Below are 25155 nucleotides of genomic sequence, written 5' to 3'. Positions count from 1 at the left end.
CACGGGACACTGAACTAAACAATCCTGACTATTTTTATATTCCTACAGTTGGGGTTCTTTTGTTTGTTTTTTTTTTAGAAAGAGAAGAGCAATTCAAACATCTCACAGATACATTTTATCCACACACCTACATGCATTGTTTAACAAGCCCATATTGCACAAAATCACAGTGATCACAATTAAAACCTTGACTAGCATTAATATGATTTTATTTTCTTCATTATTTATGAACCTTTCTCTATTTCACAGCCTGAAACCAGTCCACGGCTGGAAAAGGACAAACCTTCAGTCTCTACCAGCAGCTTGCTCACACAGTTGAACGTTGTACAAGGTTTTCACTGTAGCTGTTCCTTGCAACTACCTTCCCAATCAAATTCCTTGCTGTAAGGTCCCTTGATTCCTTCAGGCTGCCCTAGTCACCCCAAATACCTTGTTTACCACAACAGGAACACGCACACAGCAAAGCAGTGCCTCCATTCCAGGCCCTGTTCCCTGAGGATGCCCTTGCAGAGAACCACGCAGGGAGCTCTGTGGTGGAACGTGGAACAAACCATCCAAAACAAACAGTTCATGAGGCTCTTTTCTAGCCATTCCAGTGTCAGCTGGCTTATGCTCTGACAAGACAGTATCTACACCCATGACAAAAGAAAAATTAGCAGGATATTTTTCATTAGCAAAGCTCTACTGTTTTCAAGCATACTCTCTTTACCTCACTATTGCCAGTAGTGATCTCTACAACCCTGTGACTGAATGGGAGAAACAGTCACTTTTATTCAATTAAAACTAAAACAGACCACCATTCAATTTTGAGAAAATATCTTTAGTTCTTCTTCTAATAAAACTTCCATCATTTTTATAATATACTGAAATGTGAGTCCTTGAGGTCATGCAGTTCTTCCTTATCTCAAAGAAGTATCACCAGTATCTCCATCATCTCTGATAGATGTTACTTCTCTAACCAGTACCTAAGAACCTCCAATGACAGAGATTTTATTACTTATAAAATCAGTCTCTATACTTAGATATTATAAATAAAACCGAAAATACCCCTATTCCCTTACTGATGAAGCCTTCAGAGGTCTCCCACCAGTACTGCCCTCCAAGTTCCCAGTCTTTTGGCTTGTTAGTCATACAGATTACCAAAACCAGAAAAACATTCTGAAGTATATGCCATGGGTTTACAATTCCATTGCCATGAATTAATGCCTCTGCGTTATTCCCTGCCCCACTTCCCAATCAGGCTAACAGTTCACGTGATTTCTTATGAGTTAGACACTAGGCAGCTTACAGGACATCCAAGTCTTCCTCCTGAATGGTGACATTTCATTTAAATCAACAATGTATCAGGAGATGCAAAACTCCTGAAGTTTCATAAATTTATGAAACTCATTGCTTACCCCTTTTTCCAAATCACTGATAAATCTGATCCTCCGTACCCATCAGACCTGTTGTTCAGTCTGTTCTAACACTGACAAGTTATTTATTTATCATATATATTAAATATTTGTTACCATGCTGGCATACTCTGATATTCTTTTTTCACTGCTGTAAATGCCATTTAATATAAGACAGTTTATGTATTTACTATAAAATCCTATGACCAAATTTGAGAGGTAGATAGCCAAACAAAAAGAGGACAGAGGATAAGCAAAGGAGTCACATCAGCGATACACAAGTTTGCATGAATTAGCAATTTTGGAGTGTAACTAACATTAAACTGTACAGATTAGCAGGAACTTGAAATAACATGTATTAGCAGAAAATAAACATGGATAAGGACTTATATTGCCACAGAGAGCTTCCTAAGCATAGCTAAGAGGACAAAGACCAAGATCACTATGGGGAAAAGAAGGTACATTGTTAATACATCTATGACTCCAGAGTTAAGAAAGGCACGGAGATCTTTATAGGGGTATCTGGTGGATAAAAGGCAAGAAGATTGGCTTTGGAAGATAAAGTGGGAACAGGAAAAGGACACAGGAGCAGATTAAAAAGTTCAGAACAACAAAAGAAGAAAATGAACCTCTCAGCAGGTTCCTGTGTGCAGGTGACACAGCCAAGGTCGCCAGCACAAGGCACCAAGTGAAGGTTCCTGCAGTCAAGTCACAAGAGGACAGATGTCTGGACAAGGGTTTGACAAGACCAGCAACACAGACCTTCTCAAGTAAACAGGCAGATTCCTGTTTGAGTAAGAAAAAGAAAAAAGAGAAAGAAACAAAGAAAAAAGCAGGGGAGGGAGACACAGGCAGGATCCATTTAAGGGATCCAGCCAGCAGTAAGGCCTATGGCAGAGACCAGAGAATAGAAACTGAGGAAAGGAATGACCTGCAGCAAGACTAGTAACTTGTTCAACAAAATATAAGGCAACAGCTGGGTACCTAGAGAAATGTCATAAAGACTGCCTGAAATGTACTACTGGACAGCAGAAAACACATTGATAAAAAGATAATAAACATAAATGTGGTGATTAAAGCTGTATTTGTCCATGCAAATGCTACAAAAAGAGGGAACAACCAAAGCAATAGAAAAGAGCAAGTACAGGATGAAGCCTTTGGGGGGAAAAAAATTCTTCCCACAAAAATGATGTGCAAGACACTGACGAAACTGAACAGGAGTTAAAGCATAGTAAAAATAAATATCTGAAAGAAATTTAACCTTTCTAAAAGCCCAACTGCTAACCAGAGGTGTAACAAACTATCAAGGTCTCAAGGAGGAGAGAATGAAGGGTCCCACTTGAGAGTTTTAACCTTTAAGAGATTTCACCTTTCAGAAGGATCCTTTCTGCCTGGGAAAAATGAGGAAGAAGACATCATCTAAGCTGGCAATATGGAAAAGCACAAAAGCAGGATCAGGTGCACAAGAGCAAAGGGCAAAGTGACCTTAGCAAAGGAACACAGGTTTCCAGAAAGATCAAGTGAATCCAAGAGCTAACTGCCCTTAGGAAATACAGCAGAATTATCCAATGAGTCCACTAGATGTCCATTTAAGTGCCAACAAAGTAAAAAAATAAAAAAGATTTCTCACAACATTCTCTCTCTGTTTGCTTCTCCCCCCCCTTTTTTTGGGGGGGGCCGGGGGGGGGGGGGTGGGGAGAAAATAATTTTCAATAACCAAATTGAATAATGTTATCATAGATAGGATTTTTAAAAATAGTCATTTGAAGAAGAGATTGGTCGCAGAATCTGACTCCAAGAAATTCCACTAAAGTTTGCTATGCAACTTGACTTTTCAAGGAATTAATTCAGGTGCTGACACACTTTGGATAGCAATAAAACAGAGGAGCCAGCACTAGGTAAACTCAAGGTAATGGCTGGCATGGTACATTCTCTTATTTGACAGGATACAGGGCCTGGAGAGATAAAATGAAGTTATAACTTCTTTTCACCTTTTTTAAGTAATGGAAGAGTGATTACCCCAACCCATGTTTTGATCAAAATGAACCTGAGATGAACAAAAAACTAAAGGAAAGAACACACCAGGTACCAAAGCAGAACTAAAGGAGATGATAATGAAGAAAAGGAGAGGGTGATACAAGAGGCACCAGAACAACAGCCAAGAAGACCCGGCCTTGGCAACAAGAAGCAGGAAGATACATACAGATATTCCAGGCTAGTGCAAATATTCAAGTAAGATGCCACTGGCAACAAAACTCCCAGGGCAGAAAAGGCAGACTTTCCTGGCATCCAAATAAGTAATGGAAATGAGTTCTGCTATATGCATTCCAGTATAAATTAAAAATTTCCCAGGCTTAAGAGCCCTGCATGCTGCTTTCACACGAAGGGCAGCTAGATGTGGAATAAGCAAATCCACATAACTATTTTTGCTTCTTGATATTAAAGGAAGAGCACTGGTGTGCAAATGCCAAGGGAAACTTTAGAAAAGGCAAAATCATCCCATCTGCTACCCTCCCATTCTGGCTCCGGTTCTGCTCAGATGCAGCCATCACAACCCAGACCACCCTGGCAAACCCACATGTCCACAACAAAACCACTGCTACCATCTGCATACCGACTCTCTGCCAGTGCCAAACAGTTGCCAATCTCGCCCAGCCTGCTCCTGCGCACTGGCACCACATCATCTCTTCACAGCTCTCACCAACACAGAATGCCACCTCAAAGTCCTTGGACCTGCCAGCCCCACCATATCCTGGATCTAAAGGACACACACAAGATCCTACACGTCTGGAGTAAGCCTGAATCACAGAGACTACTCAGTATCTTCCATGAGCCCCGCAGGTTTCTGTGATCTCTCTACAAGAGCCCCCACCTGAGGTCTTCAAAGAGGTGTCACAGGAGGTGCCAGAATCCTCAAGAAAGAAGCACTCGGGACTATTAGTAGCCAAACAATATCACATTCCTTGGGGCTCTTTAACAGCCTTATTTCTGTTAAATGTGTATCAATGCTAGAAATCCAAATGTTATAAATGGTGACTGCTCTCAGACGCTAGAGTCATTTAAAGAACGTTTCCAATGGCAGCAAAACAGGGTGAGCATTTCCCCTTAAATGGAGATTGAAGACCTGATTCTTAAAACAAAAGCTGGAACATTTTTAAAGACCTGAAGGATTGCTTTAATTAAGCATGGCACCCTGAAATTCTCTCGTGGGTGAGTTTCCATAGACTGCTACAGATCTGCAGAGCTAATCTCTTCAAGCCCCTGAAAGTCACCTGTTAAGTAGCCAGAGGATACATAACGAGCCAAGACTGGAGACAAGAACCAGAGGCAGCACCCCAAGGTTTCATCAGGCTCTCGTCAGAATTGTTTTTCAAAACACAAGTTTGATTACAGAACAAAGTGTCCTACAAGCCCATTTGGGTTAGATCCAGTGCAGATTCTGCACCATGATCAGGCTGAAAAGCATGCTATTCACCATTCGTGGAGAATCACAGCAAAAAGCACAGCACACATCCCCCCAGACACAAGCCTGTATTATTCATGAATCAGTGCATAGGCTGGGGGCTCCACAGACCCCGGTGTTCTCCTGGTGAGGCAGCTACCAGCAACCCAGGAACACACTGCAGGAGCCCATCCAGCCCAGCACAGAACCTCCAGTTTCCACTCATCCCTCTATTCAGAGCCAGCCAGCTCACTAACTTTCCCGACTCACCACCCCATGGACCAGAAACTCAAAAAGTTTGCTTTTCGTAGCTTTGCGAGCCCCTCCTGTAACTTCATCTGTAGCCATCAGGGTCTCCTCAGCCTCTCTCACTCTCTCTCTTCCTCTTTCTTCCCCTTTTCTGCCTTTTTCTCCAACTCTCCCCTCTGAGTCCTGCTGGGCTCTCACACTTCTAATAGCGCGGAGTGGGGAGGGGGCCCCTTCAGGGCCTTCCTGACGGCCCACTCGCGCTCAGCCTCAGCTGCTGCATTCCTCCACTGATAAGCCAGAAATAGTTTGTGCTGCCGGGCTCTGTCTGTTTACTCTGCAGGGACAGAAAATCCAGCTTTTTAAACCTCTCTGTCCAAACAGCAGAGATAAGCAGGAGGCAAATTGAAAAACACGTCTCAGTTTTCCGTGGTAGTGCTGCAGCCTCTCCTCCTCTGCATCAGGGATGGGAAATTCTGGGGCAAGGGGAAGGGGGAGGGGGCAACTTCAGCAGTGACACAGAGCTCAGCACCTCGCAGAGATGTTTTCCCATTAGAAAATGCAGCAGCGAGCAGTGGTTTTCCCCTGCTCCCACTGCTCCTCCCGCACTGCATTTCCAGGCCCTTTCCCCAGGGACCTGGCAGGCAGCACACAGAAACATTCGCTGGCAGCATTTCCAGCATGAGAGACGAGAGCTAACCCCTCTGGACAAGAGAAGCAGCAGGAGGCCGGAGCTGGGAACAGGGAGGGACAACATGTGGAAGCGAGGGGAAAGAAAGCGTGTGAGATCAGTGAGGGAGGGGGCGGGGGGCAGCATGGCGGCACAGCTCCCACGGCTTGCTTCCAGCCCCCACTGCCGCCGCCCTCCCCAGTGACCGCTCTTGGGATGCTCTGGTACCACTGAGACGCATCCTCTAGAGACCCAGGTGACTGACAGATGCAGACAAATCATTAACACTGCAGCTGCTCGAAGACATCAGCAGCTCACTGCTTGTCACACAAAGCCCTGCTTGACAGCGTGTGATATCCCGGACACTGCTGGGAACACAAAGCCCACGGGGGAAGGGAGCAGAGAGCAGCAGCTCACCCCCTCGGCAGGCCTGGGGCGCGTGGCGCTGGCAGCACGGCGGCCATTCCGCAGGCAGAGCACGCTCCTCCGTGATGGCCGAGCCCTGCTCTGCTTCCCGGAGCCTGCGAGGGCCGATGTTCCCTGGTCTCCCTTAGCACAGCAATAGGCGAGATGCTGCCCGGCTACAAGAGGGGTTTGTTCTATCCCTCTGCTTCAAATTCTTGTCTACGGGCTGTGAATTTTCTGGCAAGACTGCAAACAGAACAGAATCAGATCAGAAACAAATATTCTGCCCGCATCCAATACTAAAAACAAGCACAGAAGAGACTGCACTGACTAGCAGTGAAAGGCAAGCCATGAAGGTCACGTGGTCTTCTGTACATGGGGATGAAGACAGTGACCTCCACTGATTTTTAGGGTCATTCCAATTTAAGCGCTAGTGTGTAGCAACAGCCCTGGGAATCAGAGAAACTTAGGGAGGGTGAGTGTGGTTATCCGCTCCCCCTCTCAGCCCCTCAGAAGGAATATGCCAAGCAAATCAACACAGCCTTGCCTTGTTCTGTGCTGGAAAAATTCCTCAAGTTCTAGCTAAATTAAAGGCACATATAATCTGGAAACAACTGCTGTGTGTCTGGTGGGCGTGATAATGTCAGGTTAACTTGATCTAGAGGACTTTTTCCAACCTAAACGACTCTAAACTCTACATGCCAGCTTGACTGGCAAGGCAGCATCCAGATGGCATCTGCCATGTTCTTTTTAGACCCCAGACTCACACAGAAATGCTGGCTGCCATCATGTGAGCCCGTGCCGCGCTCCCGGCACACACCGTGCATTTTCCTCAGAGTCTGCAATATCTGTTGTGCCGCACCGGCCGGCGGTCCCAGCGGTCCCGGCCGTGGGGGTCACCGGCCCGGCCCGTGCGGCGGTTGCTCCGCTCGAGGGAGCCCTGCGGGCCCTCCCCGCCCGAAACCGCACCGAGGCCGGGCCGCAGCGGCTCCTGCAGCAGCCGCGGCGCCGGGCCCGGCGCGGAAGGGGCGGCGGCGGCTCCGCGCTGGGCGCGGCGCGCGGGCCCCCCTCGCGTCCCCCCGCGCTCCGCCGCCAGCACCATCGGCACCGAATGGCAACGGCGCGCCCGGCACGGGCAGGGCGTGCGCCTGCCACGGCCTCGGCCCCGCCGCGGGCGGGCGGGAACCGGCCCGGGCCGATCCGCCGGGCCGGGCCGGGCCGGACCGGACCGGACCGAGCCGGGCGAGCAGAAGCGCGGCCCCGCGGCCCCGGCGCGGCGCGCGCATGCCCGGCGCAGCCCCGTGAAGGTCAGCGCGGCCGCGGGGACGCGCGGGCTGAGCGCGCTCACCCCCCGCGCGGGCGCGCCCCGGTCTTTGTCCCCCGGCCGCGCATGCGCCCGGCCCCGCCTCAGGCTCCCGTTCGTCCCTCGGCGGCAGCCGCGGCCTGGAGCCACCCCCGACTCACCAGCAGCCGCCGGGCGTTTGCTATCAAGTGCTACTCATTTCAGCCGAAAACCATACAGTATATATTTTAATCTAGCTAGATGTTCTTAACAGACATCCAAAACCAGATTTCCTTGAACATCAAATTCCAAGGCCAGCCACTTGCAAATGAAGGAATGGCAGTCTCGCTTTAGCCGTCGACTGAGTAAATGTAAAAAAAATAAAAAGTTCTAAAAAACCCTGTAACAATAAAAACTCAGCTCTTATTTAGCATGATGGTACCTCTCCGAGCACTTTAGAAAATAAATCAGTACATGCAGCTCTTATATTTTGCAAATGGAAAATACTGTACAAATGGATGGAAGTGACTTGCCCAACATCACCTAGCTGAGAATGAAACCCATTTCCTGTGATTCTTCAACCTCTCACAATAGTGTCCAGGAAAACTACTGTGCGAGGCATTTGCACAAAAGGGTGAAGGTTACCATGCAAGAATGTAACTTCCATATTAAGAGAAACAGAATATAATTTTATTTTAAATTTTTTGGTTTTCTGTTTTCCCAACTTTTTTTTTTTTTTTTTTTTTTTTTTTCCATAAAAGTGTGGAAAATAATTGTCAATGTTCTTTTAAAAAGTGACTGATTCAAGCCAAGTCACCCCCAGCTGCTGGGAGCATCTCTGGTCTGGAAATTCTCCGTGCTGCGGGGCTCTGCAAGGCTAGTGCTCCTCCAGTGCCTCCTGAAGGCTGAGCCTGCACTGGGGCCTCGTTCATACTTTCAGCTTGCTTCATGTCACTTTCCCAGAGCATTTCATTTCAAAGGCTGACCCCCTTCCCTGGCAGCCCACCTGCTCCCCATGTGTGTGCTTTGGTTTAACTTCTGTGCTGTTATTCAGGCTTTTCAGGCTGTTAAACTAAGATGGTTCAATTAGAAAAGAGATGAACCAAGTTGTTTTAGGGAGACATGTTTGCTGTTACTTGTGATTTTTTGATCTGTAGGTAATTATAGAAGTACATTAAGGTGCTGACTGCCTTAAGCAGGTGTGGTTTCCTTATCCAAGTTTCACTAAAGTCAGAGTCGTCCTTTCACTGAAACTTAAACTATTCACCAACAGATTTGGAACTGATGCAATATGGCATAGAAGACATACTGGAACCAGAAAATATCCCAAGACTGAGGCTCTGCTTAATCTAAAGAAATGTCCACTTGTTCCTGAGTTCTGAATTATTCAATAGTCTCATTAACAATATGGATAATGTACTTAGAGAACATGCTTATTCAATTTCCCAGCAACATACAGTTTGGAGAGGTTAAAAGTTTGCTACAAGAGATGATTAAAATTAAAATCCTGAGGACCTGGAGATATGTCCTGGATTTTTTCAAATCACAATTCAATCAGAAACAGTGCAGAGTTCCACATAAGGACATAAATCAACAACTATCCATACAGAAGATAGTGAACAACTGGTTGAAGAGAGGTTTTTTTATAAAAAATATCTGGGGATATGATAGATCATAAACTGATGTGAGTTCACAGTACTACACTGTCACAAAATAAACAGATAACCCCCAGAATATCAGGAACTGCAGGAATGCTGCCCCACTGCTCTCATCCCCTTGGTGGCAGCATCGGCACTGACAGCAATACTCTAGATTCTTCTTTTCTCATTTCATCTCTCCTCCTCCTCCCCATCCCCTGAGCTCTCCTGGGAACAAGCTGTTCCAGCTCAACATTTCCTTAAGGCTGCAAAATTAAATTTTGCCAGAATTGCCAATGAGCTCCTCCAAATCAATTCTGTCGTGGTATGAATTGTCAGTGTCTCATCCAGACCAACCTTTGCAGTCAGGGGCTCTGTGCATCAGAGGAAATGTGGGAGAAACCAGGATGGTGAAGGAGAGGACAGTAAGAGTGACAACAACTGTAAAGCCCAAACAAGATAAAGAGAAAGCAAAAGTCATCAGGTATCCAAAAGGCTGCTGCAAATACAGGGAAGAGCTGCTCCCCATACACAGAGTACAGGAAATAATGGATGGAATTTCTCCCAGGAAGATTTCTTTAGGTATTAAGGAGAAGTACAGCAGTGACAGCAGAGATGTTCTGTATAGTTTGTTCAGCAAGGATGAGAATCTCAGTCACCAAAGGTCTTTCAAAAACAGGTTAGACAAGCATCTATCCAGAGTGATGGAGGTGGTGGGGATTCTGCCTCGGGGCCGAACAAAGGACCAGCTGATTTCCAGAGGGTCCTTCTGCCTTATTTCCCACAGAAACTGTATGAAATTTTGTAACACAAAGGGTCCTTTGATGGATGGATGGAAGGAAGGAAGGAAGGAAGGAAGGAAGGAAGGAAGGAAGGAAGGAAGGAAGGAAGGAAGGAAGGAAGATAGATTAAGGCAAAGAAAAGTGTTTGTCTCTGTCTCTGAAGGTTCCAAACATGATTGTGCAGAGGCAGATAGAGAAATATATTTCCTGATTATTTTTAAAATAATCCAGGCAACAACAGGGAAGCTAAAAGACAGAGAAATAGATAAGGTGGATATGTAATATTATAGGATACAAAATAATGAGTCATCAATTACCAAGTCATCAACCATACTAATATTTTAGCCAATTCTGCACAATTCTGTTTCACCTCATGGTAAGCTGTCTAGTTCTACCATGTCTTTATCTCTACTTTTCCATCATCACCATCCTCATCACTCCTCTTTACACCAAGTGTGCAGCAACAGCTGTGCACAGCTTCAAACATCTGAGCAAAGAACCAGAGCACTGCAAGCAACAGCCACAATCCTCATCCTCTAGCCAAGGGCCAGAGCACAGCTGCAAAGTGTGAGAGGTTAGGAGTAAGACTTGGGTCATGGAAGGAGAGCAGTTGGGAATACAGATTTGAATTTTCCACAAGTGAAGGAAATAGAGGAATTCTTGGTGGGTAATTGTGAGGGAGCAGAGAAAAAGATCTGTCAACAACTGCCCTTAAACCAACTGCCCTCCAGTCCAAAAAGTGTTATCTTCATGATATTTGCTGGTTAGAATAATGGCTTCGGGGTGCATTTGGTAAGAGCATCTTAAAAGATTCACCTGCTGTCACTCACTGACAGAACAGAGCTGAGGAACCACTGGGTCAGCAACTAGGAACCACTGGGAACCACCCAGTGAGGGTGGGCAGGCCCTGGCCCAGGTTGCCCAGAGAAGCTGTGGCTGCCACATCCCTAAGTGTTCCAGGCCAGGTTGGGCAGGCTTGGAGCAACCTGGTCTATTTGGTTCCTTCCTACTTAAACCATTCTACAGTTCTCTGATTCTATGTATAATCAATCAGCAACCATGTCACATATAACTCCTTCTATTGCACAGGACTTTAAATCTTGATATTCCTACAGGACGGCTGCTAAAAATCTGAGTTCTGGGGTTTTGTATATGTGGCTATTTTAATTTACTCTTATCAACATTGTCCTTAGTGGTCCTTTATATCTAATGTTTATGCTTTGAAGCATTTCTACATACCTGTCACAACCACATTCACTCCTCCTTTCGTCAGAGTGAACAAGTGAAACTGTTATTTGCATTCTTAAAACTCTGTGCCCATTTCTCATCATTCCATCTTTTCCTGCCATTGCAGTTAACCGGGCTAAAATAAGGGCATACAGAACTGTACCTCCAGTGTCCAGGCCACATGCTCGTGTGCCATTAAGACTTCTCACGAGCAGAAATCTATCAAACTTTGCTGGGCTCACAGCTGCCTTCCACAACATGCTGACAGTGACAGCCCCACATTCTCTGTACCAGGCTGCTTCTCCTTCTTAAGCACTGTCATTAGATCATTGCTGGCATACAGTGCCTACTCCTGTGAGCAGGGCCCAAGCTCATGGCTGTGCACTGCACTGTCACCAGATACCAGCTGGTTCCTGATTGTGTAGTTCACAGTCAAGCAGTTCCTCCCATATAACCTGCTCTCTTCTGCTTCAACAATACCTACTTTGCATCATCAGCAAATTTAATTATTACATTGCCTATTTCTGTGCCAAGGGCATTAGTGAAAATATTAAATTACACCAATGCCAAGACAAATCCTGAAGAAACTGCAATGTCTTTTGTATCTTCTCTATTGAGCCTTACCTGCTCTGCAGTTCTGCTATTACCTGTCTTCTGCGTCCCAGCCAAATTTTCAGATCATACTGTGTCAATCAAAGGCTTCACTGAAGTCTAGACAAGAAAGACACTGATTCCTTTGTGCAGAGAATTGCTTATCTGAGAAAGAGCAGATTAGTAAACAGGCTGCTTTTTTATACCACACATATCCGTCTCATGCTCAGTTATTTTCTCTTTCAAAAATCATTCTTGAGCCTTGCATAGACTTAGGATGAAGTTAGTGCATCTGCCTGGAATACTCTTGCCCTCCTCTACTGCCAGAAAACCTACAGGATTTCCTGTTTTTCAGGAAAAACAAATTTAAAGCTCATTTTGATTAATACTAGCAATGCTAAGAATTATGTCTATTCTCACTGAAAATAATTTGGAAATTATCAATAGTTTAAGCAAATCAATAATAAGTAAATATGGACTGAAGGATGTATTCACATGCAAAGCTGACTAAGAATTGAGCACTAGGAGGCTGGAGAAAGCACAGAACCAAGGAAGGAAAACAGAGCAATCTTGGCATGGGTGTCTCATAAATCCAGCTCCCACTTCAGCTGAACTGGAAGGACAATTAACAGGGGAATACAATCACATCTGCCTTAGAACATGATGGAACTCAGAGCAAGTAACAGTGGTGATCATAAAAAAACTGCATTGCCAGACAAGGCCAAATGTCTTTTTAAATTATTTTATTTGGCAGAATAATTACAACAATTACAGATTACCCCAAAAAGTCAATCTCAAACAATACATCATTACAGCAAACAATGGCTTTGGAAACAAACAATGGCAGCCAGCAGGAAATGGCAAATATGGCTTAGAGGCAATGTAGTAAAACATTATCATATACCTGAAATTCTTAATAGGAACATAATTTGTATATGATTTGTATGTAACATTACTGAAAAGTTATAAACAAGTAATAAAAACAAGTGGAAGGAAACTGACTACTATGGACTCCAAGGTGAGTTGTTACATACAGATTTTTTACCTCCTTCTAAAATCTAAAAGAGAAAAGTGAAATATATGTAGAATAAATCCTCACACAAGAAGGTTTTGGAAAAGTTTCACAGCCAACCAGGAGAGAGGATAAAAAACTCATATTGGCCTAAAATGTTAGACAGGAGATTTATTATGGAAAAAATCAAGCTGGTGGAAGATAAATCCTGCAGAGGAAGAACTGTGCTCTGTCTGTGCAGCAGGTAGGATGGTTCACTAATCCTCTGATTCACCCATCCATAAATATATGTATGAAACCACAGGTGTGTGAGCACTACAGCTCGTGGCACAGGGACAGGATTACACACTTGGGCTCCGGACTAAGGCTTCTCTGACCAACCAAGGACTGCAGAAGTGGAAAATGTCTGGCTGCAGCACAACACGGGTTTGTGCACTTCTCTCCTCAGCCTGGCCCAGCCCAGCCCGGCCCAGCACAGCCCAGCCCAGCCCAGCTCAGCCCAGAACAGCCCAGCCCAGCCCAGCCCTGCACAGCACAGCCCAGCCCTGCACAGCCCATTCCAGCACAGCCCAGCCCTGCACAGCCTAGCCCGGCCCTGCACAGCCCAGCCCGGCCCAGCCCAGCCCAGCCCAGCACAGCACAGCCCAGCCCAGCCCTGCACAGAACAGCTCAGCTCAGCCCAGCCCTGCCCAGCCCAGCCCAGCCCAGCCCTGCACAGCCCAGCCCAGCACAGCCCAGCCCTGCACGGCACAGCCCAGCACGGCACAGCCCAGCCCTGCACAGCCCAGCCCGTCCCAGCCCAGCCCAGCCCTGCACAGCCCAGCCCGTCCCAGCCTAGCCCAGCACGGCCCAGCCCAGCACGGCCCAGCCCTGCACGGCACAGCCCAGCACGGCACAGCCCAGCCCAGCCCGGCCCTGCACAGCCCAGCCCAGCCCGGCCCAGCCCAACCCAGCCCAGCCCTGCACAGAACAGCCCAGCCCAGCACGGCCCAGCACGGCACAGCCCAGCCCAGCCCGGCCCAGCCCAGCCCAGCCCAACACGGCACAGCCCAGCCCAGCCCAGCCCAGCCCAGCCCAACACGGCACAGCCCAGCCCAGCCCAGCCCAGCACAGAACAGCCCAGCCCAGCCCAGCCCAGCACAGCACAGAACAGCCCAGCCCAGCCCAGCCCAGCCCAGCCCAGCCCAGCCCAGCCCAGCCCAGCACAGCACAGCACAGCACAGCACAGCACAGCACAGCACAGCACAGCACAGCACAGAACAGCCCAGCCCAGCCTAGCCCAGCCCTGCACAGCACAGAACAGCCCAGCCCAGCCCTGCACAGCCCAGCCCAGCCCAGCCCAGCACAGGGGTTTGTGTGCTCCTCTCCCCCAGCCCAGCCCAGCTAAGCGGAGCGCTGGCAGCTCCCGGCCCCGGGGCACCGCCCGCCTTTGGCCCGGGGGCACACGGCTGCACCGTGTCCCGGCAGAGAGCACGGCTCAACAACAGGGCACGTGAGTGGTGCCACTAGTTACTTGTTAAATCACCTTCAAAACGTGCAGGCAGAACAAATCAGTTGAATCAAAAAGTTGAATCATTATGGCATTTAGTGCCTTTCAAAACAGAGTTTACTTCAGAGAACTTTCAGGAGAGGGGCGTGTTTGTGCACGGCCATGAACTGCCAAGAGCTGAGTGCTGCACTTGTGTCGCATTCTCTGTCACATGCCACAGTCCTTCTCTCCTTGGGACTCAGCAGTTTCTGGTGCCTGAGAGCAAGAGGAGGTGCAGCCAAGAACAACGTTGTCTCTGACCTTGACGGTTCACAGATGGAAACAGAAGGAGCACAGTGGAATAGAGAGCACCAGTCATCCCAACAGGTCTGCCAGCTGTCTGGCTGCACTTGTGTGCAACAGCCACCAAATTCCAACCTCTGCACCCCATCCTTGGCACCTGTTGTCTGATAAATTTATACCCAGCCTGCAACTTGAAACCATAGAAATAACACACTTGTGGGGGCACATATTGTCTCTTGGGAAATAACTATGCTTCCTTCTTCAAAAAGATTCCCTGTGTTTTGATATATATATATATATATCAGAATATACAGCCAAGCTGTTATATATACACATGACACAGCAACACCAAATTCTAATTATAAATATGATGCCAAGTAATAATACAATAATACATAAATTTCTGCTAAGGTTATAGAGAGAAAGACTTTCTAAACTGTTATTGTAAGTCTGACATACCATGAAAATTAAAACAGTATTTCTTTAAATCCTTTTAGTTAGGATCTTGGATATTAATGTCCAGTAGGGTATTCACCTAATCTAAACAAACATAAAACAAACCTAAAAAATTATTGAAAAGTTTATGTGATGGAAAGTTAATAACTAATATTCAAATAATAAGAAATACCAGGAGCTAAGAAATATTCCAACACAAAACAAACTTGCTGTATTTCTGTTCTTCAGAAGAGGTTCTTTTGTCTATCACATAACTTACTCCTTTTCTGCTGCACTTGATCTTTAGCAACTAACTCTTACACTTGGCTGATTTTGTTTTGACAGTTACTAATTTTTTTTCTGTTTCTCTACCTCCTTCTATTCAAGTCAACCCTTCCTCTCCCCAGTTCAAGCTCCTGTTGTTGCACATCACAAATTCTGTCTCTTCTAATCTTGACAAATACTTCTTTCTTCACTCTGATTAAATCCTCTTGGAATGCCACAGGCAAAAATTTGCTCTGAAACTGTCTGCATGCAGTATAGATACTGCATATAGATAACGTCCAACTCTGTACCCCTCTGCATCACATCATCCTTATGCATTTGCTTATTTTACCCTGCCCTGTATCCACTTTGCCATGCAACCCCAGAATGCCTTGTCTCTTCCACAGTGCTGTAAGGAGTCAACAATCACAGTTCCTCATAAAAAATCGTTTTATCAAAAATCAGTGGCAGACCTGCACCTCTCTCCTGTTATGGCCTTATTTTAAGGCTCATGACCTTCCCTTACACTTCAACTCCATTTGTCTATCAAAAGACCAGTGCTGTGAACCCTCTTGCCTACCTGCAGAAACAACAGGTCTCTGACATTTCAAACCAGACAAAGCCCTGAAGAACACCCTCAGAAAATTACCGTTGTCTAACAGCTGGTGAAGAATGGATTACATGTAACTCCAATAGTTAATATTTCAGTTCCTGATCTTGTTGCAGTCTTCCTGCAGCAAAGCATTTGAGAGGGCAGGACCATGTGAAATGCTTTTTCTGCCATTTGCCTATGGCTGGAGGACAGAAGGCTCTCAGTCACTGTCTCTCAGACTGAGGAAGCTGTGACATACTCTCCTGGTTCCTACAGCGACGGCGCCGTATCTGGTCCCACACCAACAGCCCACCTCTCCTTCCTCCCAAAGTTCTGAACATCCCTGCTGTTAGAGCCTCTCCCTCTGGTCCCCTTTCACCCTCAACATGCACTGAATTGCAAGGGAACTGACAGCCCACAGGACAGGAGTGCTGTGATGGCTGGAGACAGACTCTTCAGGAAGGGCAGGGGTGAGGGTGAGGAAGAGGAGCTGCTCTTCAGCCAAGCGTGTGTCTGGAGCACACAGAGCTCCATCTTGGGATGGACAGAGAACTAGCTGAGCTCAGACCAGAGTTATCAGGAGGCAGGTGTCTGCTGCAGACCAGCTGCTGAGGAAGAAGTGGTGAGACCACAGACAGCAGGAAAACCCCCATGTCCCCAGTACCATGAAGACTTCAACCAGCCCAGTGTCTGCTGAGGGGATAACGGAACAGGGCACAAGTAGCTCATGACACTTGTGTGTCACACTGAAGATAAACCCCTAACATGGGCACTGAGTGGGGAGAGGAAGAGAGGAGAGGAGAGGAGAGGAGAGGAGAGGAGAGGAGAGGAGAGGAGAGGAGAGGAGAGGAGAGGAGAGGAGAGGAGAGGAGAGGAGAGGAGAGGAGAGGAGAGGAGAGGAGAGGAGAGGAGAGGAGAGGAGAGGAGAGGAGAGGAGAGGAGAGGAGAGGAGAGGAGAGGAGAGGAGAGGAGAGGAGAGGAGAGGAGAGGAGAGGAGAGGAGAGGAGAGGAGAGGAGAGGAGAGGAGAGGAGAGGAGAGGAGAGGAGAGGAGAGGAGAGGAGAGGAGAGAGAAAACCTGCGCTGGGAAAAGTAATTTTTGAAAAAAACTTGGGAAAAACAGAAGTGTAGATGGGTTTTACACCAATGAACATTATGTTGATCTAGTGTAACCAATGAACACAGTGCAAACTTTGGTTGTTGTAATAAAGGGATGTCAGCCTTCTGAGATAGTGTGTCTGTGTGTCGCGCCTGCCTCTACAGCGACATCACAGCCCTGGAGTTCAATAAGCAATCTTTGGCCTCTTCAGCCATCTTGGAAGAATTCTGAGTTACAGCTTTGGAAAGAAGAGAATTCCAGGAGATCTGGTTGATTTTCAAAGATTACCTCCTCCAAATTCAAGACTGCTTCATCCCACAGGCAGGAAATGAATCAAAAGCAGCAGGAAGCCTGCATGCATGAACAAGGAGCTCCTGACTAAGCTGAAGCATTACAAGAGGCAGAAGCAGGGGCAGGGGACCCAGAAGGAATACACAGACAGTGTATTAGCAATTAGGATAACAAAAGCCCACCTGAAGTTTAATCTAATGAGGAACATGAAGGGCAGACAGAAAGATTTTTGCAAGTATCTCAGCAGTAAAAGATAGACATGTGAGAATGTGGGCTTAGTGGGGAGGAGATTTGCTGAGAATGAACACAGAAAAAGCTGAAGTACCAAATGCCTTCTTTGCATCTTTATTGGCAAGATTGGCTATTAGGAATTCCAGGCTCTGAAGACCAGTAAGGAAGTCTGGAGTGAGGAAGACTTGCTGTCAGTGAAGGAAGACCAGATTAGGGAATGTTTGAACCAGATGGACATACACAACAGGTGAACAGGTTTTTACTTAGAAAAGGTAGCCCAAAGAGCAAGTCCACTCCATCACTGCAGATATTCAGTTCACTGAACTTGGTACTCAGCAAATTGCTCAAGCTAGCCCAGGTCTGAGATGGAGGCTGGAACACAGGATCTCAAGAGGTCGTTTTTAACATCAACCATTCTATGATTTTATGATTATACTCAGGAAAGACTTAAGCATGACAAGTAACTCAATCAACTTGCCCAACCAAGATGCAGTGAAATCATATGAGGAACCACAGCCTGGAGACTGGAGCAGAAACAAGGCAAGGACAAAGCACCTGGAGTGCCTTTACCTGCAAGCATATATGCCAGTCCAGCAGCAGTGAGAGAAAGTGCTTTTTGCCTTAAAATGTATGTGTTAGGGGGAAAAACAGTGTAACAATGAAGGTAAGTAATGCATTTCTATTTTGCTATCTTTTAATGCAGGACTAGGAAAAAGCTACTGGAATGAAAAGCAGGCTGCTGATGAAAAAAATTTAAACAAACACTGCTTAGTAATACCTACACACAATACACAGAAATGCATTCAAAATGCTAATGCTAAAATCATTTTCCCAGTTCATCACTCTGAAATTGTTACACTGTTACATCAGTGTTTCTGCATCCCATATTTAAAAAAGGTAAAAACATCAAACCATGCTTCAGTCCTACTTCTGGTGCTAAATATGAGTTGGCTCCCTTAGAAGAGCATCACAGTGGGTTTAGAAGAAGTGGTGGCTATTATACATAATTTTCTCACTTTATTAGCATGATAATGTTATGTGGTGGATCTAGTGCAGACAGGCCTGTCAGTGTCTCTGCACAGTTCTCCTTCCAGACACCAGAAAGAGCTGCTGAGATGCAGACTCCTTGCATATATGTTGTTTCCCGTTTTCCAGATTTGTCCTTCCAAGCCTTTGAAAGAATCAACATCAAACACTTTCTGATGCCTGTCTGGAGCATCAGAAATCATCAGCATCTCTAGCAAAAATCCTGCTTTCCTTATGGGGAGCTGCAAAGAAGTCTTTAATGCTGGCAGTTAGGGACTAAGAAAGGAACTCCCCAGACGAAAAAACATGCACAATTAATCTGTTTTGGATAGGGAGCAGGAACAGTACCACACCATTCCAGTTCACTCCTCCTTGTCAGCTGCAGGATCAGAGCACCTGAATGTGCCCACAGCCTGTGCTCCAGGGAGGAGCAGCACGGAGCTGGGAGCCTGTGCTGGGGAGCACAAGCCCTCCTTGAGCACCCCTCCTGTCTGCTGCCATGGGAACAGATGGATGCCTTCCTGTTGCCAAGGAGACAGCCACTGCTTTTGGAGACTGTGCCCAAAGCATTTCAGCATCTTTAAGATCATAAGGAGTTTTACACAGTCATAATCACCTCCCCCAGTTAAGCATATCAATCATTCTCCCATTCCTATTTTCAGAATATGTTTTAAGCATTTTGCTATAATATGCCAGATTACCCCTAACACCTGGTTTTGATATCAACATTTAAAATGACATTCCCAACCTACACATCTCTGTATGCCTGTCTGTTCTCCTGTTGTCCTGGTGCTCTTTCAATTCACTCTCACTGATCTAATGTGCAATAAAACTGATTCCTTCCTCTCCAAGGGCTTCCTGTGGTCTAAAACTGCACTTCCAGAAAAGCTAGTTGGCAAAAGGCAGCATCCATCTCTCCTCTGCCTTCACCACTAGCTTTAACCAGAACACGTCTGTAAAACCAGCAGGCTCCGAGCGCTGGAGACCCTGCGGCAACAGCAGCAACAGGACAGGCAGCACAGGCAGCAGCACAGGCAGCAGCAACAGGCAGCAACAGCAGCAGCAGCAGCAGCACAGTCAGCAACAGCACAGGCAACAGCAGCAGCAGCAGCAGCACAGGCAGCAGCAGCACAGGCAGCAGCAGCAGCAGCAGCAGCACAGGCAGCAGCACAGGCAGCAGCAGCAGCAGCAGCACAGGCAGCAGCAGCACAGGCAGCACAGGCAGCAGCACAGGCAGCAGCAGCAGCAGCAGCAACACCGGCAGGTTGGTGCCGCGCTGCCGAGCTCCGCACAGCCGGGTCAGCACCGACACGGTCCCGGCAGGTCCCGGCAGGTCCCTACTGCCCCTCCGTGGCCTCGGCCAGCTCAGCAGGCAGAGCTCCTGCAGCACGGCACCTCGGTGCAGGTGGGATGGGCGCTGCAGCCGTGCCGGAGGAGCAGGGCAGCTCCCTGGGCACTGCAGTGCTGCTGCCTCCCAGCCCCGGGTCACTTTCTCCCCCATCTCTCACCAAGCCTTTTCCCCACCCTCCTGAAGTGACTGCACTGATACTAAGATTTGCAATTTGGGGAGGAGTGTCAAGTAAAACTTGCTGCTCCCTATACCTGATGTGGGGAAGGAGACCCTGCCAGGCTGGGCTCAAAGCAGCAGTGGACAGACGCCTCACCCGGGGCAGCACAGGGACCCCTTCCTTCTCCAGCCCTCACCTCCATTTACTGAGTGAAGGCACTGCAGCGCCCTAAGAGCGAAGGGGAACACGCTCCACTTACTAATCACACAACAGAACGACAGAATCATTAAATCTTCAAGATCATCAAATCCAACAAAAGTCCAGCATTGCCAAGTCCACCACTAAGCCATGTCCCCAGGTGTCATGTCTGTATGTATTTTCCATTCCCTCCAGGAACGGTGACCCTGATACTTCCTTGAGAAGCCTGAGCTGGGGCTTCAGAACCCTTTCAGTAAAGAAATACTTCCCAACAACTTAAGGCTGTTCCCTCTCCTCCTGTCCCTGTTCCTGGAGCACAGCCCGACCCCCCAGCTGCCCCTCCTGGCAGGGAGCTGTGCAGAGCCACAAGGTCCCTGAGCCTCCTTTTCTCCAGCTGAGCCCCTTCCCAGCTCCCTCAGCCCCTCCCGGGGCTCCAGCCCCTGCCCAGCTCCATTCCCTGCCCTGGGCACCTCCAGCCCCTCAGGGTCTTTCTTGCCACGAGGGGCCAGAGCTGTCCCCAGCTCTGGAGGTGTCTCAGCACTGCCTTGGGGCTGTGCCCACACCGTGCTGGGACAAGTCAGGTGCCACTGGCCTCCCGCACACCTGGGCACATCTGGGCTTATGTTCAACTGAAAAAAAAAAACAACCCAACACCCACAGTATTTTGTGCTAATTTTAAGCCTGTTTCCTCATAAGTTCATCACATGTCTTTATCTTTATAAATCCCAAGTCCATTTGTGCTTTGCCTTTCCTCAGTGGTGGCTGATGATCTCTAGCACTTTTACTTTCCTATATAATTTCTCTAAGGAATTCTCACATGCCTCCTCTGATGGAAATCTCTCCACCTCTGACTACCCTAATCACTCTTTCTAGAATTCTTCTAGTTCTACTAGTCACTGCATCTTAAGGGATACAGAACTCCATTCTTTCTTCAGAACATAAGAGAACCATGGATTTATACAACATTGCAACAGTAACTTCAGCTTTGTTAATTCATTTCCTGTAATATCTAACATCAAATTTTCCATTTTAATCACTACTGCTAAGCTCATGCTTACAGAGAACTCTCGATAAAGACACCAAGATTTCTTTCCTGAGCTGAAAGACAGAATTTTAGCAACAATGTGGCTACATCAATAGGCTTATTTTATTTATGCACTTTACATATAAATTCATCAACCTGGAATTTATTCTGCCATATTATCATCCAGTTTTTAAACACTCTTACCCAATCCCAAGAGACAGATTTAGGTTCTACTGTGCCAAATAATAACACATTGTCATCTAATTTTGTTGCTTTGTTATTTAGACATTTAGAAATCGTTCATCATACACTGAGCACCAGTGGGGAACCAGAAAGGTGGAGAAATTCAACATTTATTCATCCTTTTACAGTCACCACCTACAGCAACTCCTAGTGTCCCAGGGATTGCACGAACCCAGCTCAGACCTCTTGAAAGGCATGCCTGTAGTTTGCTAAAGGCTCATCAGTCAGTGCAAGTCTGCTTTTGGGCTTTGTTGCCATGATCCCTTGACTAACAGCCTAACAGTGTCTCCCTTTTTCTGTAGCACTTTCCTCATTTACTTATTATCCCCTTTGCATGGAGAACCTCCTTGACTGCCTGACCCTAGTGAAGAAGAGGTGTGCTCTCACCTTGCACCTACCCTTACATTTCCTGGCAAAATTCACCAGAAGTGCAAATTGCTGCCCCTGGGGAAGAACAAGCCCAGGCACCAAGATGTGCTGGGGCCACCAAGAGCAGCTTGTCAGCCAGAGCCAGGGTGGAACAGGAGGCAGCAGCAAGGGCAGGGCCCTGGGCTGCACTGGCCATGGGGACAGGAGGGGATCCCTCCCTCCTGCAGCACAGTGAGGCTACAGCTAGAGTGCTGTGTCCAGAGCAGGAGACACATGGACACACTGGGGAGTGCAGAGAAGAGCCCTGAGGGTGACAAAAGGGACTGGAGCATCTCTCCTGTGAGGAAAGGCCAGGAGGGCTGGTACTGCTCAGCCTGGAGGAGGCTCAGAGGGGAGCTCATTAATGTATGTAAGTACTGATGGGAGCATGAGGATGGATCTGGGCTCTTTTCAGTGGTGCCCAGCGACAGGACCTGATGCCACTGGCACAAACTGAAACACAAGAGGTTCCTTGGCACATCAACAAATAGTGTTTTACAGTGAGGGTGACAGGTTGCCCAGTCAGGTGGTGGAGTCTCTCAGCTTGGAGATCTTGAAAGGCTCTCTGGACATGGTCCTGGGCAACCAGCTCTGCTTGATGACCTCCAGAGTAACCATTGTATGAGTCACTGCTTTCTCTTACTGCTTTATTGACTATTTCCCTTATTAGCTTTTATATTCTTTAGAAACCTGGCTGAGAGCCATTTCCAAAACACTGAAATGCAATATGCTGACAAGCCTACTTTTATTTACATGACCTATCAAAGAATTCTAATCCTAATAAAACAGGGACACAATGGAGAATAGAATAAAAACATAACAGACCCATGGGACACATATGTTTGTCTCTGCAGAAGACATGCTGACTCCTTACCTGCAGTGGCACACTTACACACCAAATCTTCAAACAAAAAACAGGACTCCACTAATTACAACTTTGTGTGCAATTTACATTGTTAAAGATATTAATGGGTGGGGATGGCTGCAGCATTGTCAGAAGCATTCACTCAGAAAATAAAATGTGAAGGAGTTATGAAGAGCCTGACAGAAGACATTTCAGAACACAGCATCAGTCAGTACTGGTTTATCACACTGCAGCCAGTGCTGGTCACATCTCTAAAAACATACAGCAGAATCATAACCATACAGATATAGAACGACTAGGTACAAAATAATCCTTTTATGGAGAGGAACTGAAGCAGAGTGCCTGTTTATATTGCAGAGGAGGGGAGAAATATACAGAATGAAAATTGTCACTGTGATGAAAGGAGCACATTATCTTGTAACAGAAAAACTTGAGGATCACCAACAAAAATGGAGGACTAAGTTCAAAATGAAATAAATCTTTTCCATGCAAAATAGCCAGCCTGGGGCATTAACTGATATAGGACTTGCCAAGAGACACTGAAGATGCAAAAAGCAGTAACTAGATAAGGAGCATCCAGTTTTCTCAAACTTGCAAACCACTTGGCAAAACCTGGATGTGTCAAACGTCCACAAGACACACACACCATTTACTTCAGAGGATGGTGGAGACTAAAAGTACCAGACAGTGCACAGCAAAGTTATGACAGCAGATGTTGCTCAGGTGCCCTGTCTCAGGGCACGCTGCCTTGGTCCCTAGCTGGTCTGTGCACATCCCAGGGAGATCTAGGCATGCTGCTCTTAGCAGTCCACACTGGCTCACTTCCTAAGTAAGATAGACCTGGACTATCAAGCACAAAACTGGCACAAGAATTACTTACAAAATGCATACAGAAACCTTTGGACTAGAGACTCTCATTCATACAAGAATGCTGCGTATTCAGAGAGGAGCAGAGGGGCTGGCGTGGCCTTTGGAGCTTCAAATCCTTCCTTGTCCCAAGTCAGCCTTGATCTGCCAAAACCTTTCCTAACAGATATTTGTCCAAGTTCTTAAACCCTCCACTGCTAGAAGGTCTACAAACAGTATAACTCATTTAAATTTCCAGGTTAACCAGCTTGTCTTTGTGGAAGGTATAAGGCTTACAGTAAGGACCAATGGCAATCAATTAGTGCTCAGTAAAATACGGGTGTGACATGATCCAAAAGTTTCTTTTAGCCATAAGATCCATTAATGTGTAAAAGACCACGATGAATGCAGATCAACACCTGGCTTCATGGCTGGTGTTGATGTCAAGGCTTTGGCTGCCCCAGCCATGGGATGTTCTTTGATGAATACAGATGACTAAGGAGAGACAGGATTCACCATCAGCCAGCTCCCTGAGGACCCTGGCATGTGTTCATCAGGTCCCATGAACTTCTGCATGTACGTGTTCCTCAGATGGTCTAGGTCCTGACCTACTCCTGCAGTGGGAAGGACTTTGTTCCCCCTGTCCCTACCTTGAGATTCAGAGACTCCAGAGATTTGGGAAGAGCAGCTACAGGTGATAACTGAGCAGGAGAAAAGTTGTCGAGTTCCTCGGCCTTCTCCATTTTGGTCATCACTAATTCTCCACCTCGCTTACTGGGGGAACACAAGAGCCCTGCCCACGTGGGCTGCCATCCCAGAAACAACCTGTGTCCTGGGCTGATCCCACAGCATGCACAGCATGTGGGAGGATTATTCCTGTTTGCTCTTGCCAGACTCACCTGTGGCCCACAGTACAAACAAACATGGATCAGGCCCAGAGGTGCTCTGGAGATGGGCTGAGAGAGACAAGGGTATTCCACCTGGAAAGAGAAGGCTCCAGGGAGATTTTCTTGCAGCTTTTCAGTATTTAAAGGGGGCTTACAAGAAAGACAGAGAGAGACCTTTTACCAAGGCCTGTGAGACAGGACAAGGGACAACGCTTTTGAACTGCTGTTTTAAATACTGCAATTTTAGATTAGACCTAAGGAAGACATTTTTTACAATGAGTGAGGTGAGACACTGGAACGTGACTAGGTGATGTGTGAAGGTCCCTTCCAACCCATACCATTCTGCCCCTCTGTGATCCACAGTGAACCAGCTTTGTACTTTCTCCTGCAACTGCTCAGAGTGGCCCCTGTCCACACAGTGTGACCAGCTGCCAGCTCATTCAGTTACTATGTGGTTATCCCTATGATCTCAAGGAACAAACAAGAATAAAACCCCTTAAATAACCTTCCACAATGTCCTCTCTCTACCATGAAAATGGAAATCTTAAAAATCGGCAAGTAACATTTTAAAGTCATTCCTCACTGGTCTCACAGCTGCAAACACAGACATTCCATTCCATGTAGACACCACCTATTAACTGTAAATTCTGCCACTGCCATGAATCATAGTATTTTGCCAGGAGAAAATGACTGGTTTAAATTTTTAAAATTTACAAATTTTCAATATCACACTTTGTTGGGCTTTGCAATTTCACCAAGTGAAGTCAAATTTCTTTCACAT

At 46.8% G+C, this 25155-nt stretch overlaps 1 protein-coding gene across 3 annotated transcripts in view; it reads right to left on the bottom strand.

The window, feature by feature from the left end:
• The window catches only part of SMARCD3 (SWI/SNF related, matrix associated, actin dependent regulator of chromatin, subfamily d, member 3), a 78185-nt gene that overhangs the window by 48466 nt on the left and 4564 nt on the right, over positions 1–25155 (bottom strand). The window contains exon 1 of one of the 3 annotated variants that reach the window (XM_056483935.1): positions 6925–7342. The exons of 1 other annotated variant lie outside the window; for it this stretch is intronic. In XM_056483935.1, coding sequence (XP_056339910.1) covers positions 6925–6984 — 60 coding nt within the window. In that variant the 5' untranslated portion in view covers positions 6985–7342. Of the gene's footprint in view, positions 1–5106; positions 5343–6924; positions 7343–25155 lie in introns of those variants that run through there. One more of the 3 variants, XM_056483934.1, reaches the window with a different exon arrangement.

This window comes from Oenanthe melanoleuca, chromosome 2 (genome assembly GCF_029582105.1).
Source record: "Oenanthe melanoleuca isolate GR-GAL-2019-014 chromosome 2, OMel1.0, whole genome shotgun sequence".
NCBI lineage: Eukaryota > Metazoa > Chordata > Aves > Passeriformes > Muscicapidae > Oenanthe > Oenanthe melanoleuca.
The sequence above is the reverse complement of the archived record's forward strand: the minus strand, read 5'-3'. Positions and strand labels throughout refer to the sequence as shown.